Source organism: Schistocerca gregaria, chromosome 2, assembly GCF_023897955.1.
Source record: "Schistocerca gregaria isolate iqSchGreg1 chromosome 2, iqSchGreg1.2, whole genome shotgun sequence".
In the NCBI taxonomy this organism is placed as follows: domain Eukaryota; kingdom Metazoa; phylum Arthropoda; class Insecta; order Orthoptera; family Acrididae; genus Schistocerca; species Schistocerca gregaria.
The window spans coordinates 341,304,692-341,328,242 of record NC_064921.1 but is presented as its reverse complement, the minus strand read 5'-3'; the positions used below and the strand labels follow the sequence as shown (position 1 = coordinate 341,328,242).

Here is a 23,551-nt window from a genome sequence, read left to right as displayed (position 1 = left end):
ATGCTGTATGCCACAGCGTTCACAAAATGTTTTAAATTCATTTGACGTGAACTGAGGGCCATTGTCCGACACTAGGGCTTCACACAGACCTTCAAGGCAAAAAATAGAGAACAATGCCTGATTTGTGCTATGTGACATTGTTGGGCTCATTGGCACAGCAAAAGGAAACTTGCTGTAAGAGTCTACCACAAATTAACCAACGAGTGTTCCAAACAAATCCCGCAAAGTCTATGTGCACACATTGCCAAGGTGATTGCGACTTGGATCAAGCGTGACACTGTGACGTCATTTGTTCTATTTGAGTGTCCATACCCTACCAAATACAGTGTCGACGTGCTGTTTTGCACAAGCAATCCCTCAGTGTCCTTGGTGAAGTAACTGCAACACTTACTTCTGCAAAACTTTGGGGATCAGCACATGTGACTATCCACTGGCATGTTGAACAAGAATCACACCTTCCTATATAGCGAGGCTATGTCGATGTGCAAAATAGTGATGCATTACAGAGTTCTTTACGCTATGCAATGAGCGAGGTCAAATTGTGTGAAGGTGTTTTAGCAAAATGTTCAAATCTGAATCAGCTTCCATGGCCTGTACAATTTTCCTATAGTTCAGAGGAAAGGATCGAAGCAATTCAGAATCGTGAGCATCGATGTGACAACAAAATACAACAGAAGTGTCAAAGTCTGTATCAGGGACAGTTGGAAGACAGGATAGTGTGTCTGCATTACTATGTTGAGCTGTCGGACGATACACAATCTTGTACTGTTATTGAAACTATAACAAAGCCCTTCTTTGCAATTTTTGGGCAGTTCGTACAGGAAATGGCTTCGTTGGATGAAACGAGGACTGCAATGACTTTTGATCCATTACTGTAGAATTTTCTGTCATACAAATCGTGGTGGAATTTGGTGGCACCATACACAATAACCAATGCCTCTTTCTCTGTTTGTGAATAGCTGCACAGAGCTTTGGACACACTTTTCATGCAAAAGAAGTAGGCCGGTCTTATCACCAAATCTGCGAAATCACTGCACCAATTCCATGTGAGGAAGTGTCAACTTGCAACACAACTAGTTTGTCAGGATCAAAGTGAACCAAGCATCAATCACTGAGCAATGCATCTTTAAGTTTTTAAAAAGTTTCTTTGCACTCATCTGTCTAAACAAAGGGAACATTCTTGGGATGCAAGCAATGCAATGGAGCAGTGATTTGTGCAGCATTTGGTATTAACCAAATATAATAGTTCATTTTGCCCAAGACTGACAGCAATTCTATGACGTTGCAAGGAACTGGGAGGTCACATATGGCTAACAAATTGACTGAAGAGGATGTACACCTTGACTGTTTATAGCCTGACCAAGATGCTGTAACTTGGGTTTAAAAAAATCACACTTGTCCAGTCTGCACTTTAGTCTTACATCAGATAACACATGAAACAAAGCAAATTTGCAATGTGTTTTCAGTTGTAAGACCTGTTACGGCAATATCCTCAAAATAGTTGGATCATTTTGGTACTTGAGGAGTCAGTTGTTCTAAATACCATTGAAAAATTGAAAAATGGTGGCTGCGGAAGTACTGCCAAAAGGCAAAAACAAATATTCAGACAAGCCCAAATGATTGTTCACAACACACACGCTATGAGATTTTTCATCTTGTAGTACGTGAAGATATGCACCACACAATCAGTTTTTGAATAGTAGAGACCAGCGTCTAATCTGTCCCTGAGATACTTTGGGCGTGGCAGTTTGTGGGTTGACTGTAGACGTAAAGTCAACACAAAGGTGAATGTGACCTGAATGTTTGGGGAACAAAACCAGTGGACTTGCCCATTGACTAGCTTGTATAGGCGCAATAGCCCTGCTGTCTTGCAATTCTTTAAGTTCAGCAGCGACTTTGTTCCATAATGCAATGGGAACAGTTGTGGCCCGGCAAAATTTCAACCGAGCATTGTCTTTTATAGTGATATGTGTGCCTAAACCATCAGAAAAGAGTTCACTGTCTTTAGCATTGAACGCAGTCACTGACAACACATTGTCCTGAATGTTAAATCCAAACAAATCAAGGCCAAATTCTCACAATCGCATGATTGTAGCACAGTGAAAGTCACAGTTTGCATATGCAAGCGATACATGGCGTGCAAAGTACATTTTCTGAGAACGGGAATGTCTTGTCCTTTATAAGCTGTGAGGTGCGTGCTAGTTTTAGATGGGCATGGGGAGCCTGACAGTTCATGTGTGTTACTGTTCAGCAATGTAACAGGGGCACCCATGTCCAGTTTCAATTTCATATGTTTTCCACTAATATGCAAATGAACAAAAAAATTGTTAGATTGGCGTATCACTGAAGAAACTGTTCACTTGCTAGTTTTGCTAATGCCTGCAGCAGGCTTTGAATACACTGCATTAATTACATGGGTCCTGTGACTAGATTTTTGTGAGTGGGTAGGATTCTTGTGTTAGTTCTGTTGAAAACAAATGGATTGTACGTGACCTTTCTTGCCACAAGTGTAACACTGTGCTTGTTGGGATGGGTAGTCTTGGTGTTTGTGCCATGAATAGCACTGAGGGCACAACTTAATTCTATTCGCCTGTGTAGAGAACTGTTTACGTGGCGTGGCAAGTCGGGCTGTTGCTGCCTATTGGGCCAGTTTTAAGTAAGGGCCGACTCAACCCGACAAATCGGTGCTCACTCATATTTATCAGTGCCTGTAGCATCTGAATAATACTGATCTAGAATTTGCACTTTGTGCTGAAATGATAAATCTGATTGTTTCAAAATCTGTTCTCCAAGTCTGACATCAGGTGCATTGTCCATGATCGCATCATGCAGCATAATATCTGAGTATAAAGCACCACAAGGGCATTTGAATTTGCATTTCCTTGCCATACCCTGCAAATCTGTTACCCACTCACGATAAGTTTGTTCTGGCTTTTTCTTTCAACAAAATAATTGGTCCTAGCTGCCACCACATTCACTCGTTGGTCATAATAGTTAGTCAGCAAATCTACAATGTGATCATAGGAAAGTTCATGTGGAATGGTGTTAGGGAATAATTTCTGAATGAGGCGAAATACTGCACTTCCTACCATGGACAAAAAGTAACGTAGATTCACAGTACCTGGTACGTTGTGAGCAATTACATGGGCTTCATACTAACCACTCGAGCCATTCCTCTTCTTGTTCATTAAACTGGCGAAAAGGCAGTGCCTGAGCAGGGGGTGGGTTTTTCATCTTGTAATAGACAAATGCAATAAACAGAAAATGCAAGCAATAAAAATAAGCACAAAAGCAAAGAAAATTTGTGCAACACCTACCTGAAAACCCTGATTAGCAAAAACACTATAAGACACTGGGTTGCCGCTATGGGATCTGTTGAACTCTCGTCACCAAATGTTAAATCCTGCCTAGTCCTCAAATATGAGGTGTCTAGGAAACGCCTTCTCCGATCACTAGACAACAATTCAAGCAAATCGTATTAATGAGTTTTACTACAAAAGGAGCAGTTATAATACTTAACTTGTGTTACACAGATGTGTCTCAAGCAAAGGGTGACATGCAAAATAAGCAATGTTTTGCAGTATGAACAGTCCTATCGCTGCTGTACAAGTCACTAGTCTTAAAGCTACTCCTGAACTGGGCTGCAACCAGTCATGGGCACACTTATGTCCTCTTCACCTAGGGGCTGCTGCCGTCGCATTGTCATCTTGAGGGAGGTCTGGTCAGCGTGCGATTGGCTGACTTCCTCTCACAGCCTTCTCTATTCTGTCATTCCTGACTGGCATGCCAGCTCTTGACTTTACGCTGTAAGGCACCGTTCATACTAAGGTGATATAAGATAAGCGATATATCATAAGTGGCATACAATACATGACACGAATGGACAGATACTTGAAATCTAAAAGGTGGCGATAGAAAATGTTCACAGCGGCGCAATTGTGTGACATATCGTAAGTGACATGTCTCTCCCAGTGCCGCTTGCTGGTCTCTGCGGCGATTAGTAGTGTACGATATTTCGAGCTGTTAACATGACAGGAAGAAGAGACGACAATCTGTACTTCATTTCATTAGTGCATCTGGAATTATTCCATTGCCACATACAGTAAGACAGATATGATGAGTGCCACATGGAGGGAAATTTCATCAGAAATAAAAGACACAGGTAAGTGCATTATTTATTTATTTATTTATTATGTAAAAGACAAATAAGTAATTAAATTGTAATATTATTAACTCATACTGTAAATATTTTGAAATCCTCACACGAAATAAGTAATTCATTATATTTCAAAGATTAATTATAATTCATTTACAAAAATGTTGCTTCAAATTAAATTTTCATTAACATGATAAATTTAAGAACTTAACGTTATTTGAAATTAACAAATAATAAAGTATGCCCAACTGTTTTATTTTATATTTTCACATTTTTTAAATTTCATTTTTAACTGTTTACAGGTATATAAAGAATTTGTTGTACTAAATGACTTGGTCTTGTAAACCTGCACATCTCCATTGTGTAGGGATTCCACCAGTTGGTTTCAGAAAGTATTCACCAGTTTATTTCATAAGCGATTTGCTTTATTCAAATTATTGCTTTGACTGAATGCACTTTTATCTGGTAATGCTGGTATCACAGAACACTTACTAAATTGTTGTGGAACATACGATTGGCCTTCTCGTCTGCATATAAAATTATGAAGCACACATTCTGCCTTAATAGTTTGCACAGCATTACTGTTGGTATAAATTGATTGGTCAAATAGACCAAATTTTGAGGTTAGCATTCAAAACCTGAATTCCACACTTTTTCTGCCTCTCGATAGTCGAAAGTTGAATATTCTTCTGGCATCATTTAAAACTCTTTTTTGAAAGGGCCACATTCTATAATGCTGGAGAGGGAATGATTCATCTGCTACAAACCAGAACGGAAAAGGATTGTAATTTGCTTCACCCGGCAAGGGAGTTGCTTCGGCTTTTCTCAATTTATTACTGTGCAATAATTCTCCAAGTGTTGATTTGTGGAACACAGCACTGTCACTATTCTGACCGTAGTCTCCAACCTCTGTTGCGGTGAACATTCCATCTGTGTCAGACAAAGCCATTAGAACTATTGAAAAGAATCCTTTATAATTATAATCTGTGGACCCAGTATTTGGGGAACACTGAATGCGGAAATATTTGCCATCGAGAGAACCAATACAGTTTGGTAAATTCTATTACTCATAAAAATGTTTGGTATTTGCCTCCAAGTTTCCTCCATTGGTTGTGGCATATCAGCAGTTGTGAGACCATATAGCAGCACAAGTCAAATGAACAATGTAACTGACAGTTGATTTACCTCTGTAAAATTGCAAGGAAAGATCCTGAAAACTGCTTCCAGTAGCTAGATACCAGAAAAAGTTACAAAATTTTTTTTTGTTTTCAACAAGTTTGATACAACAATAAAAACAAAATTAGAGCTATAACGTATATGTTAACTAAATTGAGGGTTTTAAATCATAAATTGTTGCATAAGTGTCACTGTGTTTTCATTTTATTAAACAAAATTTTTAAATAATTCCTACTGATGTCTACTTTTTAAAATCTTGTCTCAGAAAAGAACTGTCAAGAGCAATGGAAGAATGTCAGAACAGCATATGTGCATTCGGTGAGACCACCAAAGTCTGGCGCTAACCAGAATTCAAAGAAAACTTATTATTTGACTGAGCATTGAGCTTTTCTGCAACCATATTTGAAAGGAGGAAATATGTCCAGCAATCTTCGTGTTGAACATACAGGAGTAGATGAGTCCAATATTACTCAAAACGATAAAAGCAACACATTTGTTGAAGAGAAAATGCCTGACAAAGCTTCTTCCGCACAATTACTTGAAAAACCCTCTTGTAAAAGCTCAAGTGAAACACACAAAAAACAAAAGGGAAAAGACCAAGTCGACGATGCTTTTATAGAATGGATGAAAATGAAAAAATCTGCTAATAAAGGTGACAAAGATACTGATCAGCATTTCCTACTTTCTCTTTTACATGATCTGAAAAACCTTAGCATCTGTCAGAGGAGGATTTTCAAAATAAAAACAATGTATCTTTTTACATAAGTTGTTGGAAGAAGACAAAAACAATAGAATGTGGAATCCAGTGTTACAGTTGGTTGCAGTCCTTCTACTTTGAGTTCGTCATCCCATCATGACATCTCACAAACTCAGGCTGACATGAGCAATATTGCATTGACTTTGGGATTCAATCTAATTACCCCAGTGCCGCAAGAAAGTGAAACTAATTGGTACAATTTGTAAAATATTATTTAATCACTATAAAAATAAAACTGCTCAATTTCATTAATACTACTGTTTACATTTATTTCTGTTTACCTTATAGTAATCAGAAGTTTTTCATCTGGAGAAATAGCCTTCCTGAAGTGTGTATCTTTTTTCTTTTCAAGGGTTTGTGATACTAGGCACTTCAGAATATGGAAGTTTTCAGGATTCATTCGATAAATCTCACTGAATTTTGATTCATTTTGTGACAGGTCGAAAAACAAAAGCCGAACTGTGGTGCACGTTTGTAAGATTGTAGGGATGTGCTCAGTATTTCTTTTTCTCATCCTATGCCTAAGCCAATAAGCCACTACAATGTCTTCCTCACTTGAGCTCATATTTGTAACTAAAGTAATGAGACTTGTGTTCACACCACATTTTTATTGCCCATGTCACACCGGTTTATCGCCTGCTGTCATGAACCTTCCTAGCAATGTATCGTCACAATATATTTCTTACTACATATCACTTATATTATGTCACCTTAGTATGAGCGACACCTAACAGTACCAATCCCTTGTGTGATGGAAACTAGACTATGGGTGTTTCGTTTACCCATCTAGACATCTGTCCATCTTATGACATCTAAATACAATCCACCATTGTGGCATATGTTCGGCCACTGGTGATTTTTACAGTAGCCTGGTTGAGAGTCTGTATGCAGAAGCTGCCAAACTACCGTTGTCATGCCGATGTGATGTTTTCCTCAGTGGAAACGCATGCCATTTGTCTGCCATGCCTGGCCATCCATCGTATGCATCCTTCTTCAACAACTCCTTTAACCGCCAATATGGGGCACATACCTCTTCCCTGTTACCTTCTGGTTCACTTTTGGTTATTGTTCTGGCAGCTAAACCCATTCATGAGCTGTAGGGGATATACTTGCCACTATATGTATTTCTGTACAGCATTTATGGAAATATGTGTTACCACTTTTGTACACTACTGGCATTTAATGGCAGTCCACTGCACCAGCTATAGTTTCTGTTTGTTGTGAAATATAGCCTTCAGGACTGTGGAAAGCATATATCTCACCAAACAATGGTATTTTAATGGTTAGTGGGAAGTGTGGCTACCACCAAAGTAGTTTCTGGGAGGGGCTTGGGAAGTATACTATGGTTACCATCAAAGTAGCTTCTGGAATGGGCTTGGGAAGTATTTTTACCACAAAATTAATCTCTCATTTGCAGTCCTTGGGAAGCACTTAAACAACCAAATTAGGTGCGTCCCAAAGCTTTTGGGAATAGATCTTACCACCTCTGTCAACGCCCGACATCTGTTGGTAGTACACCGCACCAGGTGTGTGAAAACTGCTACAAAAATTAATCAATCAATTTCTGTTTGTCATGTGATCACTTCTGTCATCAGAATACATTGCTTCGCTTCTGCCATATACATCATTGTTATCTGTATCAGCTCATATCTTTGTTTGATAAAGTTTCTAGGATTGTTTTCACATTTTGGTAAGTAAACTTTAATATTGGTAACAAATATTTTTTTAAATAAAGTAAAAGAAAATATACAATAAAATCAGAAAACACTGTTCATTATTTTTTAATGTGTAATTACAACACATAAAAAGTCACAAAATGGAAGTGGAAATCAATTTACCACCACAGTTTTAATACCTCACAAAGGTGCTATGGTGATGTATGTACTACCATAGTTTTTTTATCCTAAATCACAAAAATAAAACTATCAAACAATTAACATGTAAATTGTTCACAATTCTAATAGGATAGCAAAAAAATTATCATCACTGAGTTGCTACAAAAAATGCTTCTGTGAAAGGGTTAACTTGATGTTACCTGTCACTTACCCGATGGGTATGAGCCCTTCACCAACTTGGCTTCATGCAGTGGTCCGTGTTCAGCTTAGACTTCATTTGCTTCCTAAGGACACTACTACAGACTTGATCTATTGCCATAAGTCTCTTGACTTTCACACAGGAATTCGTGATTGTACCTTTGAGTACAGTGCTGGTTCTTAGACTGACCGTGGTGTCAGGTATGCTTTTGTCATTTCAGTATCGGTTTTTGGAACACTGCTCAGTATTTACAGTGGAGCTCTTTGCTCTCTCTCAGGCCACACAATACATCTGGCAACACAGGCTTTCAGATTGTGTAATTTGCTCTGACTCTCTCAGTGCCCTTCGGAGCATCTGTTTGCTGTACACAGTCCATCCCGCAATGCAGTGGGTCCAAGAAAGCTTCCACTTGCTCACTCTTGATGGAGCCACTGTGATGTTTATGTGGCCCTTCATCATGTCGGTCTGATGGGAAACAAGGCTGCTGACACTGTTGCCAAGGCTGCAGTCCTCCTACCTCAGTGCCCTAGTTCTCCATTCCTTCTGATGATCTTCCATGTTGCCATCTGTCAGCAGATGGTGTCACTTTGGCAACACCACTGGTGTTCCCTTCATGGAAATGAGCTCCAAGGAACTGAACTTCTCCTGGCGGCTTGTCCGACCTCCTCTTGGCCCTCTCGCTGCGACTAAATTATTTTAGCTAGGTTGCATATTGGCTACTGTCATTTTAACCATTGCTATTTGGTAAGTGGTGATACCCACCACTTTGGCTCATTGTCATCAACCTTTAACGGTTTGCCATTTCCTGACCGAATGCCCCTTTTTAACGACTTACATTCTAATTTATCCAGAATGAGATTTTCACTCTGCAGCGGAGTGTGCGCTGATATGAAACTTCCTGGCAGATTAAAACTGTGTGCCCGACCGAGACTCTAACTTGGGACCTTTGCCTTTCGCGAGCAAGTGCTCTACCATCTGAGCTACTGAAGCACAACTCACGCCCGGTCCTCACAGCTTTACTTCTGCCATTATCTCGTCTCCTACCTTCCAAACTTTACAGAAGCTCTCCTGCGAACCTTGCAGAACTAGCACACCTGAAAGAAAGGATACTGTGGAGACATGGCTTAGCCACAGCCTGGGGGATGTTTCCACAATGAGATTTTCACTCTGCAGTGGAGTGTGTGCTGATATCTGCCAGGAAGTTTCATATCAGTGTACACTCCGCTGCAGAGTGAAAATCTCATTCTGGAAACATCCCCCGGGCTGTGGCTAAGCCATGTCTCTGCAGTATCCTTTCTTTCAGGTGTGCTAGTTCTGCAAGGTTCTCAAGAGAGCTTCTGTAAAGTTTGGAAGGTAGGAGACGAGATACTGGCAGAAGTAAAGCTGTGAGGACCAGGCGTGAGTCGTGCTTCGGTAGCTCAGATGGTAGAGCACTTGCCCGCGAAAGGCAAAGGTCCCGAGTTCGAGTCTCAATCAGGCACACAGTTTTAATCTGGCCAGGAAGTTTCATTCTAATTTATGTTTGCCGTCACAGTTATTGGCCATTTTAATGAATGATGCACGGGCTGTTGACGATGCTTTACTTTTTATTCATAGTAATGGCAAAGGACATTTAATCCTTAGTTCAGAACATCCACTGTCTCTAAAGCGTATTTTATGGACCTTTTTCTGAGGGGAAGTCCCTTTTTTTAGCTGTCTTTCCTTTTGTCAGTTGGGCTTAAGGTGTAGTTGCTTTTATCCTTTTTTCTCTTAGTGTTCTGACATGGGTGCATATAACCTTAGTTGTTTTTGCATCCTAAACAAAACAAAACAAAAAATCCCCCTCCTCTGGCAGCACAGCTTCCCTGTGCTGCACCTAACAGCCCAATCCTGTCCTCACCATGTCCCTGCACACTCCCACAGACCGCACTAGCATCTTCTCCCACCCCTTGCTATCCTTCCCCTTCCCTGCCACACACCTCTTCCATATCCCATCTGTCTAATCAGCTAGAATGCTGTTCACATGAGATGGAGTTGCAGTCGGGCCTTAGCACTGGGGGATGACTGTGTGTGTGTGTGTGTGTGTGTGTGTGTGTGTGTGTGTGTGTGTGTGTGTGTGGGCGCGCGTGTGTGTGGGTGTGGGTGTGCGTGCGTGCGTGCGTGCGTGTTTTCTCTTTTTGGTGAGGGACATAGTCTGTAAGCTGAACAGTTCTAGCATACTTTTTCAGGTTGCCTGCATGTGACTGGATGTCTGCTTTGTGTAAAGAGTAACAGTCTGTCCTTTCCATATTGTTGTAAGTTTTACATTAGATTTTGTTACTTCTTCATGTTTTATAAAAGCGTACATACACTCTCTTTTTATAAATGAAATGTTTAGTGACACACAGCAGTATGTTTTGACCCTACCTGAGGGCTTTGGTGTACATTTACTGTACAGTCTTAAGCTTCACCTGACACAGCTGTGCACCTCCCAACTTCAGCTCCCATGATACATCCACTTACTCTCCTGTATATCATAAGTTTGTTGGTACAATGTGTAGTAGTCATCCATGCTTTGTTCTGGTATTTTTGTACATATAATATTTTCGGCCTCTTGTACTTGATACACACTAATTGTTTCATCCTGAGTACTGTCTATAAAAAGTGTTACCAGTTATCTTGCTGCACATAAGTTGGAAGAATGAAATGACCAATTACTAATTCAGTTAATTTTTCCTGTAAGAATCTTTTAAGGAATGTATATTGAAATCTCCACAAACTACTAACTGTTTTTTCTTGTGTGATACGTAGCTCAATAATGTATATGGAGTTCTCGTAGTTATCTACATCTACATCCATACTTCGCAAGCCACTTGACGGTGTGTGGTGGAGGATACCTTGAGTACCTCTATCGGTTCTCCCTTCTATTCCAGTTTCGTATTGTTTGTGGAAAGTAGGATTGTCAGTATACCTCTGTGTGGGCTCTAATATCTCTGATTTTATCCTCATGGTCTCTCTGCGAGATATACGTAGGAGGGAGCAATATACTGCTTGACTCTTCAGTGAAGGTATGTTCTCGAAACTTCAACAAAAGCCCTTACTGAGCAACTGAGCGTCTCTCCTGCAGAGTCTTGCAGTGGAGTTTATCATCTCTGTAACGCTTTTGCGATTACTAAATGATCCTGTAATGAAGCGTACTGCTCTCTGTTGGATCTTCTCTATCTCTTCTATCAACCCTATCTGGTATGGACCTCACACTGCTGAGCAGTGGGTGAACAAGCGTACTGTAAGCTACTTCCTTTGTTTTCGAATTGCATTTCCTTAGGATTCTTCCAATGAATCTCAGTCTGGCATCTGCTTTACCGACGATCGACTTTATATGATCATTCCATTTTAAATCACCCCTAATGCGTACTCCCAGATAATTTATGGAATTAACTGTTTCCAGTTGCTGACCTGCTATATTGTAGCTAAATGATAGGGATCTTTCTTTTTATGTATTCGTAGCACATTACACTTGTCAACATTGAGATTCAATTGCCATTCCCTGCACCATGCGTCAGTTCACTGCAGATCCTCCTGCATTTCAGTACAATTTTCCATTGTTACAACCTCTTGATATACCACAGCATCATCCTCAAAAAGCCTCAGTGAACTTCCGATGTCATCTACAAGGTCATTTATGTATATTGTGAATAGCAATGGTCCTACGACACTCTCCTGTGGCACACCTGAAATCACTCTCAGTTCAGAAGACTTATCTCCATTCAGAATGACATGCTGTGTTCTGTTATCTAGGAACTCTTCAATCCAATCACAGAATTGGTCTGATAGTCCATATGCTCTTACTTTGTTAATTAAATGACTGTGGGGAACTGTATCGAATGCCTTGCGGAAGTCAGGGAACACGGCATCTACCTGTGAACCCGTGTCTATGGCCCTCTGAGTCTCGTGGACGAATAGCATGAGCTGGATTTCACACAACCATCTTTTTTGAAACCCATGCTGATTCCTACAGAGTAGATTTCTAGTCTCTAGAAAAGTCATTATATTCTAACATAATACGTGTTCCAAAATTCTACAACTGATCAACGTTAGAGATATAGGTCTATAGTTCTGCACGTCTGTTCGACGTCCCTTCTTGAAAACGGGGATGGCCTGTGCCCTTTTCCAATCCTTTGGACCTACGGTACACTGCTGCAAGGAGGGGGGCAAGTTCCTTCGCATACTCTGTGTAAAATCGAACTGGTATCACATGAGGTCCAGCGGCCTTTCATCTTTTGAGTGATTTTAATTGTTTCTCTAACCCTCTGTCGTCTATTTTGATATCTACCATTTTGTAATCTGTGTGACAATCTAGAGAATGAACTACAGTGCAGTCTTCCTTTGTGAAACAGCTTTGAAAAAAGACAATTAGGTTTTCAGCCTTTAGTCTGTCATCTTCTGTTTCAGTACCATTTTGGCCAGAGTGTCTGGACATTTAGTTTTGATCCACCTACCACTTTGACATAAGACCAAAATTTCTTAGGATTTTCTGCCAAGTCAGTACATAGAACTTTACTTTCGAATTCATTGAACGCCTCACGCATAGCCCTCCTCACACGACATTTCGCTTACGTAATTTTTGTTTGTCTGCAAGGCTTTGGCTATGTTTATGTTTGCTGTGAAGTTCCCTTTGCTTCCACAACAGTTTTCTAACTTGGTTGTTGTACCACAGTGGCTCTTTTCCATCTCTTACAATGTTGCTTGCCACATACTCATCTAACGCATATTGTACGATGGCTCTGAACTTTGTCCACTGATCCTCAACACTATCTCTACTTGAGACAAAACTTTTGTGTTGAGCCGTCAGATAATCTGAAATCTGCTTTTTGTCACTTTTGCTAAACAGAAAAATCTTCCTACCTTTTTTAATATTTCTGTTTACGCCTGAAATCATCGATGCAGTAACCGCTTTATGATTGCTGATTACCTGTTCTGCGTTAACTGTTTCAAATAGTTCAGTTCTATTTGGCACCAGAAGGTCTAATATGTTATCACAACGAGTGGGTTCTTTGTTTAACTGCTCAAGGTAGTTTTCAGATAAAGCACTTAAAAAAAAAAAAAATCACTAGATTCTTTGTCCCTGCCACCCCATTATGAATGTTTGAGTCTCCCAGTCTATATTCGGCAAATTAAAATCTCCACCCACAACTATAACATGGTGGGGAAATCTACTCAAAATATTTTCCAAATTATCCTCCAGGTGCTCAGCCACAAAAGCTGTTGAGCCAGGAGGCCTATAGAGACATCCAATTACCATGTCTGAGCCTGCTTTAAACGTGACCTTCACCCAAATTATTTCACATTTCGGATCTCCGTCAATTTCCTTCAATACTATTGCACTTCTTATCATTATAAACACGCCTCCCCCTTCTCTGTCGAGCCTGTCTCTGCGATATACATTCCAGTCTGAGTTTAGGATTTCATTACTGTTTATGTCTGGTTTCAGCCAACTTTCTGTCCCTAGTACTATGTGGGCATTGTGACTGTTTATTAATGAGAGCAGTTCTGGGACCTTTCTATTGACGCTCCTGCAGTTTTCTATTAGCACATTAATATTGTTATTCCCTGTTGCATTTTGCCTACTCCTACCTGTCTCAGGAGGTGTCTTGTCGGGCCTAGGGAGGGAATTCTCTAACCTAAAAAACCCACATGTGCACTCCACACGTACTCCGCTACCCTTGTTGCCGCTTCCTGCCTGTAGTGCACGCCTGATCTATTCAGGGGGACCCTACATTTCTCTACCCGCTAGCGGAGGTCGAGAAATTTGCACCCCAGATCTCTGCAGAAACGTCTGAACCTCTGGTTTAAGCCTTCTATTCGTCTCCAAACCAGAGGACCGTGATCGGTTCTGGGAACGATACTACAAATAGCTCAGTAGTTATGAAGTGGAGCAGTCAGTTTACATGATATGTGTACTTGATTTGCTACCTGTCAGACATTTTATGGTATTAGGCAAGTGATCAAAAATTTTTATTTCTGTATATTGATTCCTTCTGAGGTGCTGACAGCTTTAACAATGAGTAATAAATGTCACTTCTTCCTTTAGTGTTGTAGGTATGGATATCACCGTTCTCCTCAAATTGTGATAGATTATTTATGATGAATTTCATTAGTAAATATAGGTATTGTGATAGTGCAGTTCAAAGCCTCTCCCCTTGAAAAGGTACCTTTATAATGTTCGTGGGTGAACATCACATATTTCTATTACTGCTCATGTTTGTACAATCAATACTTTCTTTCTGAGTTAACCCAGAAAATTACTCTGTAAGATATTATTGAGGGGAAGGATGCAAAATATGAAAGGAGGTTAATTCAAAGAATGGAAAATCCAGGATGGAATTTAACAGTATTTTGAAAAGGAGAGTTGCTACTCACCATATAGCGGAAAAGCTGAGTTGCAGATAGGCACAACAAAAAGACTGTCTCAAATATAGTTTTCGGCCAATAAGACCTTGTAAAAATTTGGCGACACACACACACACACACACACACACACACACACACACACACACACACGTGCAAACGCAACTCACACATACATCAAACTCTCACATACATCATACAGGAGATTAATTCATTTGTTTCTAAGATCAGTGATTATACAAAGGGCAAAAGTGGCTGAACTTAATTGTTTGAGAAGCTTAGTAATATGCTCCTTTCACTTCAAGTTTTTGTCAGTATGTGAACCTAAAAACTTGGAGCATTCTACCCCATTTACTGACTCCTGCTCATATGCTACACCAATTATTGGTATGATTGTAATTGTTGTACAGAACTGAATACAGTGTATTTTTTCCAAAATTTAGGGAGAGTCCATTTCCTGAGAACCACTTACTAATTCTTTGCAATCTCTTCTTTTATTTTTTTTTTTCTCATTAAGAGGTTTTATTGCAACACTAGTATCATGTGCAAAAACTACCAATTCTGCTTGTTGAATGTTAAGTGGAAAGTCATTAACATAAATAGCTAGAAGTTTCCTAGATGGTATCTATAGATTGTTACAAGTACACAAGAAGTGTTCTGCAATAACAACTCAAAAGTACATTCTAGTAGTTGCTGATCTACACCACAGCTGCTTGTTTCAATGTTTTTTGAGGTTGTGTCCAACTTTTACATATGTCGCAACTCCTCCTTTTTCCATGTTCACACTGCACAAAAATGACACTACTCTATAATCCCGGATATTTAACTTTTCTATATTTGTGGTTACACGGTGTTCAGAAAGACACTTCAGAATTTTCCACTTCATCTAGACATACAAGACGCTCTTGTATCTTGTTTTTCAGCCTCTCAATGTTTGATGAAACCAATCATTTTACTTTTCTGGAAACTGTTTCATATATTATGGTCATTTCTGTTCTAATCTCTTTAAAGACATTTTTGTCTGTAGCCGGACTCTAACCTAAACAAATGTGCGCCTCTGACTCCATTAATCACAGGTATTTTGCCTTGTGTGCTTATGGTCTCTCTTACATTTCTGCAAGATACTCAGTTAAGCTAGCCTTCCCCAGCCTGTGCAGGTGCACACCGTGATTTGTTTATCCTTATCTCCCAACTGCAGCAACAGATGTGGTACAATTACAAGACTTTGTTTCAGTCAGAAGCAATCCACTCAGCTCTTTGTTTATGCTGCTGACAGCTGTGTTAACCCAGTGCTGGCCAAGACACTGTAAAACCTTCACAGACCATGCTTGAGCGTGTGCTGTTGATGCTCTTATTTTCTTCAGGTGAGCCTTGATACTGTACTCTGTAAATCGCTAGCCAGGCTGTTTTCTGCTCCACCTTCTGCTTCTTCATCAAAATCTCTACACAAAACATCATATGTTCTGTCACCTGGCTAAGTTTGGCACTAGGTTTCATTATGCTTGTGACCTGGTAGTCTACACCTAGCTTTAACAGTAGCATTTGGCCTGCACCTCTCCATGACAGCTGCTAGCAGCAGGACTCTCTTCTTTCTACTTGAATTTTCTACCAACCTAACCTTAAACTTGTTGCTAAGAGTCTGTGGTACTCTACTTTGTTCAAAAACTGTTGGAGGCTCCTCTCCTATTTCAGGTAATAAGTCCAATTGACTTGTAACCAGAATCTGAAATGTGATTTCTGTTGTTTTCTCCTTTTGCATATTACCTGTTATCTTTTTCCATTTCTTATTGTCTCTTTCCCTCTACATCCTATCTAATCCACAATAACACCGTATCTACAGGGTGTGATCAATAAGTAGCAGGGCTGAATTTCTGTAGCACGAACGGAGCAATGGAGAGAGTTGGACTGCTTGGATGTGATAGTGTGGAGCCTTCCGGAGAGACCGATATTTTTTCCAGTCACCTGCAGGGAAGCAAAGAGAGAGCACATCAATTTTTGTGATCCTTCATTCAGTAGTGCGGTCACGTTTCTTCCTCTTTCCCTGGCTCAAGCAGAACCTCAAGCGAAATCGATTCAGCTCTGTAGAAGGTGTCCAAGATGTCGTGACGGCGTCTCTAAGGAGGATCATGGAAAGTGAGTTCCAGAAGGCATACATGCAGTAGGAATCAAGTTATATGTGTTTTGTTGAAACACAAGGGTGCTACTTCGAGGAATACTAAGGATTTGTACCAATTAGTTCAATAAAAAATTTAAATTAATTCAGTCTGCCTGAAGGACACAAATCTTTCTTCACTGTTCCATGATTCTCTTGTCTCGACTGCATAATCCAACTCTGTGGAAGAGCCCTATCTGATACTTTACTGGTCTCCCTAGTACAACAGCTCCAGTGAAGTGCCAACATGTTTCTCCCATAGTCACTATCTTACAACAACATCCACATTTATCACATGTGATGCTACCACAAAAGGCTAACATACATTTGAAATGCAGTAAAGTAAGAACTAGTTAATACTTACCTTCTGATGAGTTGCATAGGTAACTTCCAGATCGCAGATGTAAACATGACACTGCACTAACTCAGCACTTGAACTTGGCCTCTCTGTGATCGGTGGAATTAGGCTGACTTCGGGCTCCTCTTCAGTGTATATAGTCATTACAACATTAGCTTTGTAGTGGTATTGTGCACTAGAACAATAAGTAGCCATTATAAATATAGTGTTGATCCATGTGTGCTGTTGTGCATATTGATTGATAATATTATTTGCCAAAATGAGCAAAAAGGCTGCACCTTGTACCTGATCCTTCTATCAACTTGCCATCTACTTTTGTGTCCCTTAACATATTAACCTGTTACGTTTTTGTTTTCTTTATAAACTGCAAGCTGGCTACTCTGGGAGAAGAAGGTGCTGCTTGTCTCAGCAGCCAATGTGCTACGAGCTGACCAAAAGCTTCCACTGTCAGCATCCTCTGGTCAGGGGCCAAGTAAAAGTGTGCGATCGATACGCACCAGACTGATATTCTGTGAGCGTAAGTTTAAGATTGCAGAATACATGAAATAAATGGAAACTAAAGAATGTGATTTTTAAGAACTATCTTATACAAATGGTATCAGGAAAATATGGATGTATTGAAACACACACACAATGATTGGACGGCTGGCAGACGTAAACACAAAAATGTGAACACCCCATAAATATTCACTGACTGTAAGTTTTAAATTGAAGAAGACAGAAATGAATGAAAGCTGACTAAAGCATATTATTAACAACAATATTAAATGGACACAATGCCAAAATTATGAAAAGCACTGTAATGTATGCAAAACAACACTTAGCATTCCAAACTGATGGTGTTGATCTCAAAGTGTTTAGAGAGAGTGACGGACTGCCAACTGCCAGTTGGATTACTGGTGGTAGTTTCTGGTATTTCACAGAGAAGGGCTGTAGATTTTGTGACTGGTTTGTGTAGCTGGCGGGTGTCCCATTGTAGAGAGGGCCAGTCAAGCCCCAAGAGGCATTATAAGAGAGATGCCATGTGCCATATAAAGAACTCTTAAAATTCAGAGAAAAACTTATCACAAAAAAAGTTTTTGAACACACAGTTGCCAGTTTCATCCAGTAAAAAAATAACATTGGTAGAAAGAGAATAATAGTACACTTGCTGAATCATACCAGATTTCTTTTCCCAGTGAGTGAAATAGGGAAGGAATAAGCTGATTTACTGAATATAAACATTAAATTTGGATGGTCGCTCTGATATTTCTTCCCACCCAAAGTAATAACCCCTCACAAGCTTGAAATTTTTTCCCCAGAATAAAACGGCATAGTCAGAGGGATGTAAACAAAATAAATAAATTAATTTTGAGTTGCATGCATTAATTTGTTAATGTTTTAAGTCTTTTACAATGGATTAAAGACATTTAATTTTCTGAAAATATTTTTTGATACATAAAGGTTATAAAGTGGCCTTGGATGTAAAAACTCAAAGTTTAATTACAGATTATTCAGTATGTAAAAGCTAAAGAAGGTACTTAGGTGACTGTACTAGTTTTGGTTGCTGAACAGTTGCAGTGTAGGGTTTAATGTTCTCTCAGTAGTGGTATAATCAGAAAAAACAACCCACCATTCATATGAAATGAGTTTGTAAAAATGGAAACCATTTGAATAGGAAAATTTTCTGTGGCCAAGATCACTTGGTATTTTAGTTTATTTCACAGTGATTGGTTCATCAAAATCTTGCTGCTATCATTGCATCTTCGGAAAATTCTTATCAACATGCATATATGTCACCATTACAATGAGAACACTTCCCACTCATAGGAAATGATATCATGTTGGCTCGTCAAACTTATAAAATATGCATTGCACCGTTTGCGTGCCCAGCAGTGGAGGTGCACACATAGAAGGCCCGTTTGTGACGGAAGCATGTCACAGGAAAAACTCAGCATGATTCTGTCGAAACCAGTCATTTTTAAATAAAATAAAACACCGAGATATCTTGGCTGCAAAAGATTTTCCTATTCACCAATGGCAGATCGCTCCTTAAAAACATGTGCAACCCAATTCATGTTGCTTAGTCCATTTTGGTTTTTTAACTGAACTGTTTCTAATTATTAGCCACTTTACATGGTAGGTATATTTTTTTGTTTCAGTTTTTGTGTTAAATGAAGAATACAATTAGAAATTAAAACATTTTATTGTCAGTGAATTAAAGTGTATATTGATCTGTTCATGTAAGACAAATAACTGGAAACATCTATTCATGTTGAGTGATTATTGAAAAGTCAGCTTGTGGTAATTAACAGTTTAATGGTGTAATTTTTATTCTAACACAAGTACTAGGAATACTAATTTATCAGCTGCATTTACATTATATTATGTCACTGAATGCTGCTGTACAAATTACTGTTTTATGATTGAGCCATATGTAATCCTTTTACTCTCAGAGTTCCTCTATATTCTTAAAGTAAAAACAAGAAGGGCAGAGTAGAGATTATTAACTACTCTGCTAATTGTGTAGCAGTCAAGAGCAGTTCATCTTATTAGCATATAACATGGAGACTATGGTGGAATCAAGTTTTCAAAGTTGGTATGAAAGCCGTACTTACAATTATTTTCTTTTATTTCAGAATGTCATAATTTCAAGTGGTGCACGAGAATCAAAATATATTAGAGGGCCATATGATATAGTGAACTTGTATCCTTTTGCATTTCTTTTTAAAAGTCCAGCAAACGTAGCATTAAGTTTTTGTAGTTCATGGCTCAGTTCTAGCATGGAATGGGGTATCTTGTTTTGTTGTTTTTATTATATAATTTATATTTCTTTTTGCATTAACATACATCTGTGTGGGTAGGTTTGTGCGTGTGCATTTATATTTAACAGAATCTATAGAACTCTGAAAAACTGGGAATCATTTCCATCAACTGAAAATTAAGAAAGTGATGAAGGATAGATGCAACATCTCTTCATTATAACTAAAGAGGTTTATGTTTATGGGTGGTTATGATAACTGTAAAAAAGTAAGTTGTTTGGTATCAACAAGCTATGACCCATGATCATAGGACACCGTTGGTAAAGAGAACAGCTGTCACTAGTGCTTCTTAGTCAGACTTCTCGAAACTCACTACTGCTTACTATCAAATGGAATAATGTAGATTGATATTTAATGATATCTTGTTACAACATGACACTAATTGTCCATGGAATATATACTGATCAGTCAGAACATTATGACCCCCCGACCTGCAATCGATATAAACCCATCCAGGCAATAGCAGCATCATGTGGGAAGGAAGGGCTGCTAGTCAGACACATGCACAGTGCATTTAGTATCAGTTAGCGTACTGTCTGTGTGTAGAAAGGAGAAGGTGCGCAATATATCTGAGTTAGCCCAAGGACAGATTGTGATGGCCCAGAGGTTTAGCACAAACACTTCAGAAACTGCACAACTTTTCGGGTGTTTGAGGAGTGCTGTGGGGAGCGTCTTCAGTATATGGTGAAACCACATCCATACATCATGGGGTTGGGCAGCCACCCCTCATTACAGGTGTCAGACATTGTTGACTGGGCAGACTGGTAAAACAGGACAGGTGGTGAACTCTGGCGGAATTAAAATCGGACTTTAATGGTGAGCAGAGTGCAAAAAGTTTCCGAACACACAGTGCACCGATCACTCCTAACAATGGGCCTCCACAGCCGATGACCCGTGCATGTACCATCCTTAACACTGTGACATTGGCAACTACGACTGAAATGAGCATGTGACCATTGACACAGCGGCAGAGCATTGCATAGTCTGGTATGCAGAGTAGAGATGCTGATGGGTAGGCATGAGTCTTGCAGGGGAACAACTGCTTTACACCTGCCACTGCGGCCCAGAGACTAGCTGGCGGCAGCTCCGTTATGCTCTGGGGAACATTCATGTGGGCATCCATAGGTCCAGTGGAGCTCATGCAAGGCACCATGACGGCCAAGGAGTATCATACACTGCTTGCAGATGACTTACATCCCTTCAAGAAGATAGTGTTTCCCGATAGCAGTGGTATTTTTCAACAATATAATACACCATGTCACAAGGTCATGAGTGTGATGGAGTGGTTCAAGAACACAGCGGTAAGTTGCACTTGATGTGCTCTCCTCCAGCTCACCAGATCTGAACCCCATCACACACATCTGGGATGTGATTGAATGTGGTGTCAAAGCTCATCACCCCCCTAACTGGAACTTACAGTAATTAGGTGACTTGTGTGTGTAGATGCTGTGCCAATTCCCTCCAGTGACCTACCAAGGCCTCATTGCCTCCAAGCCACAACACATCGCTGCTGTTGTATGTGCCGAAGGCAGACATACCAGCTGATCAGTGTAGCTCTACATACATATTCTGTAAGCCACCATATGGTGTATGGCAAGGATATCTAGTACCACTGCTAGTCGTTCCCTTTCCTGTTCCACTCATAAGTGGAGTAAGGGGCGTAAATGATTGTAAACTTCTGTACAATGTTTGATTTCTCTTATTCTTCTTCGTGGTCCCTACGTGAGATAAACATTGGTGATGGGATAACCATTCTGCATTCTGTCATAAATGCTGATTCTCTATAGTTTCTCAATAGTATTTTGCAAAAAGAATGTCTTCTTCCCAGGGATTTCCATTTGAGTTCACAGAATATCTATATAATACCCATGTATTGATCGAACCTACTGGTAAGAAGTCTTGTGGTGGGCCTCTAAGTACTTTTAGCATCAGAAAGCTGTGGTTGATTACCTCCCTGTCATTGTGCTGTTTATTATGGTTCTTTGTTACTGAAAATAGTATTTTCTAAAAATTTGTTTTGAAAATGTTTTTTTAGCTGCATTGAGTGAATATTTTTCTCCGGATACAGAAAATACCATAGACTTTTTAGGTGGCTATATTGTTTAACTTATCGTTACTGTTTCTTTCCATTTTGTTAATTTACATATATTTATTTCGAATGCTTGAGTTATATATCTGCACTGTAATGAGTTTATTTGAGTGTGCAAATAGTATTATGTTAAACAGGTATCTTCTTTTAACATAATTCTACCAAGAAACTGAAATAAAGTGAAAAACAACCAGTTCTCTACAATAGCATATAATCATGTGTATGATGATAGATCACTGCTCACAAAATAGAAAATGTACTGATTAGCAGAGAGACATGTAGAAAAGAATTATTAGCACAAACGAGCTGGTACATGGGCACATTCTCTCTCTCTCTCTCTCTCTCCCTCTCTCTCCCTCTCTCTCCCTCTCTCTCCCTCTCTTTCCCCTTCTCTTGCTCGTGTGTGTGTGTGTGTGTGTGTTTTTTTGTTGTTTGTAACTGAAGTGCAGTGTCTGAGGCCTAGAATTTTATCATACTTTTGTAGGTGCACATCTGTATCTCATGACCTCAAAAATTAAAATATGAAATTTTTTTAGTTTATTTTTCGTTTAATATTTTGCCTTAACACTGACTCAGAGGGTTAATTTTTGGCCTGAGTGAGGAACAGACAAAGAAAGCAGTTAGCTCTACATGCAGATCCTTACTTACACATGCAGGTACCAGTATATAGTGTTTTGTTCTAAACTAATTTAGAGTTTACTTCCAAGTATGCATGTTTTCTCTAGGTGCACTTACTGACAAACTTTTGGATTCTGTTGAATTTTCACGACAGTGTTAGCTTTTTGCAACTTCAACAACTTCTTTGAATAGGTAAAGAATGCAGTTTTTCATTCTACAAATGTGCTTCTTGAAAGCTGCAAAAAACTAACCTTATTAAGTAACCAGTATTTCCTAACTCACTTTCAGAAACTAATGTCCAAAAAAGTTCTCTTGTGTAAATGGAAATTCATGAGACATTAAGTCTTTTGATGCCACCTATAGAACCCTATTAAAATTAATCACAAAAATTTGATATAAGGTAGATACGGGGCACCATAACGTGTTTGATATGCAGGAGTAAGATATTCAAATGTCTTGTGCATAATGTATTGGAATTCAAGACTGATGTAAAGAACTTTCTGTTGGTCAGTTGCTCCTACTCCCTTGGGAAGTATCTTCAGGGGAACCCTTAAAATTAATATCCTATGTTCCCATAACCCCCCTGGCCTCAACCTTTGTTAGTCATGAAATTACAATGAAATACAGACCATTAGCTGCTTACGGGCATTGATAAATATCAACGGGGACAGTTGAAAATGTGTGCCCCGACCAGGACTCGAACCCGGGATCTCCTGCTTACATGCAGATGCTCTGTCCGACTGAGCCAACGAGGACACACAGGATAATGCAGCTACAGGGATTTATCTCCAGCACGCTCCCCACGAGACCCACATTTCCAATTTACTGTCCACACACTACATTGTAGTGGCACTGCTCGCTATATTCATTACTTGTGGCCATCAAGCTACCGATTCTTGTAAGAGTTTGAGCAATGTGAGTGCATTCACACTGAAGATCATTTGTTGGTAAGCCTTATCTGTAGGAAGACAGTACGATACCATCTTCCTATATATATTTGCTAGTCATTGTCCTTACTCGTCTAGAACCTTCTCTATTCACATT

At 39.5% G+C, this 23,551-nt stretch overlaps 1 protein-coding gene across 2 annotated transcripts in view; it reads left to right on the top strand.

Moving 5' to 3' along the window:
* The window catches only part of LOC126337012 (ribonuclease P protein subunit p30-like), an 81,164-nt gene that overhangs the window by 42,586 nt on the left and 15,027 nt on the right, over nt 1-23,551 (top strand). For both annotated transcript variants that reach the window (XM_050001261.1, XM_050001260.1), the window contains 2 exons: nt 19,618-19,685; nt 22,466-22,545. In XM_050001261.1, the coding sequence (XP_049857218.1) occupies nt 19,618-19,685; nt 22,466-22,545 (148 nt within the window). The remainder of the gene's footprint in view (nt 1-19,617; nt 19,686-22,465; nt 22,546-23,551) is intronic.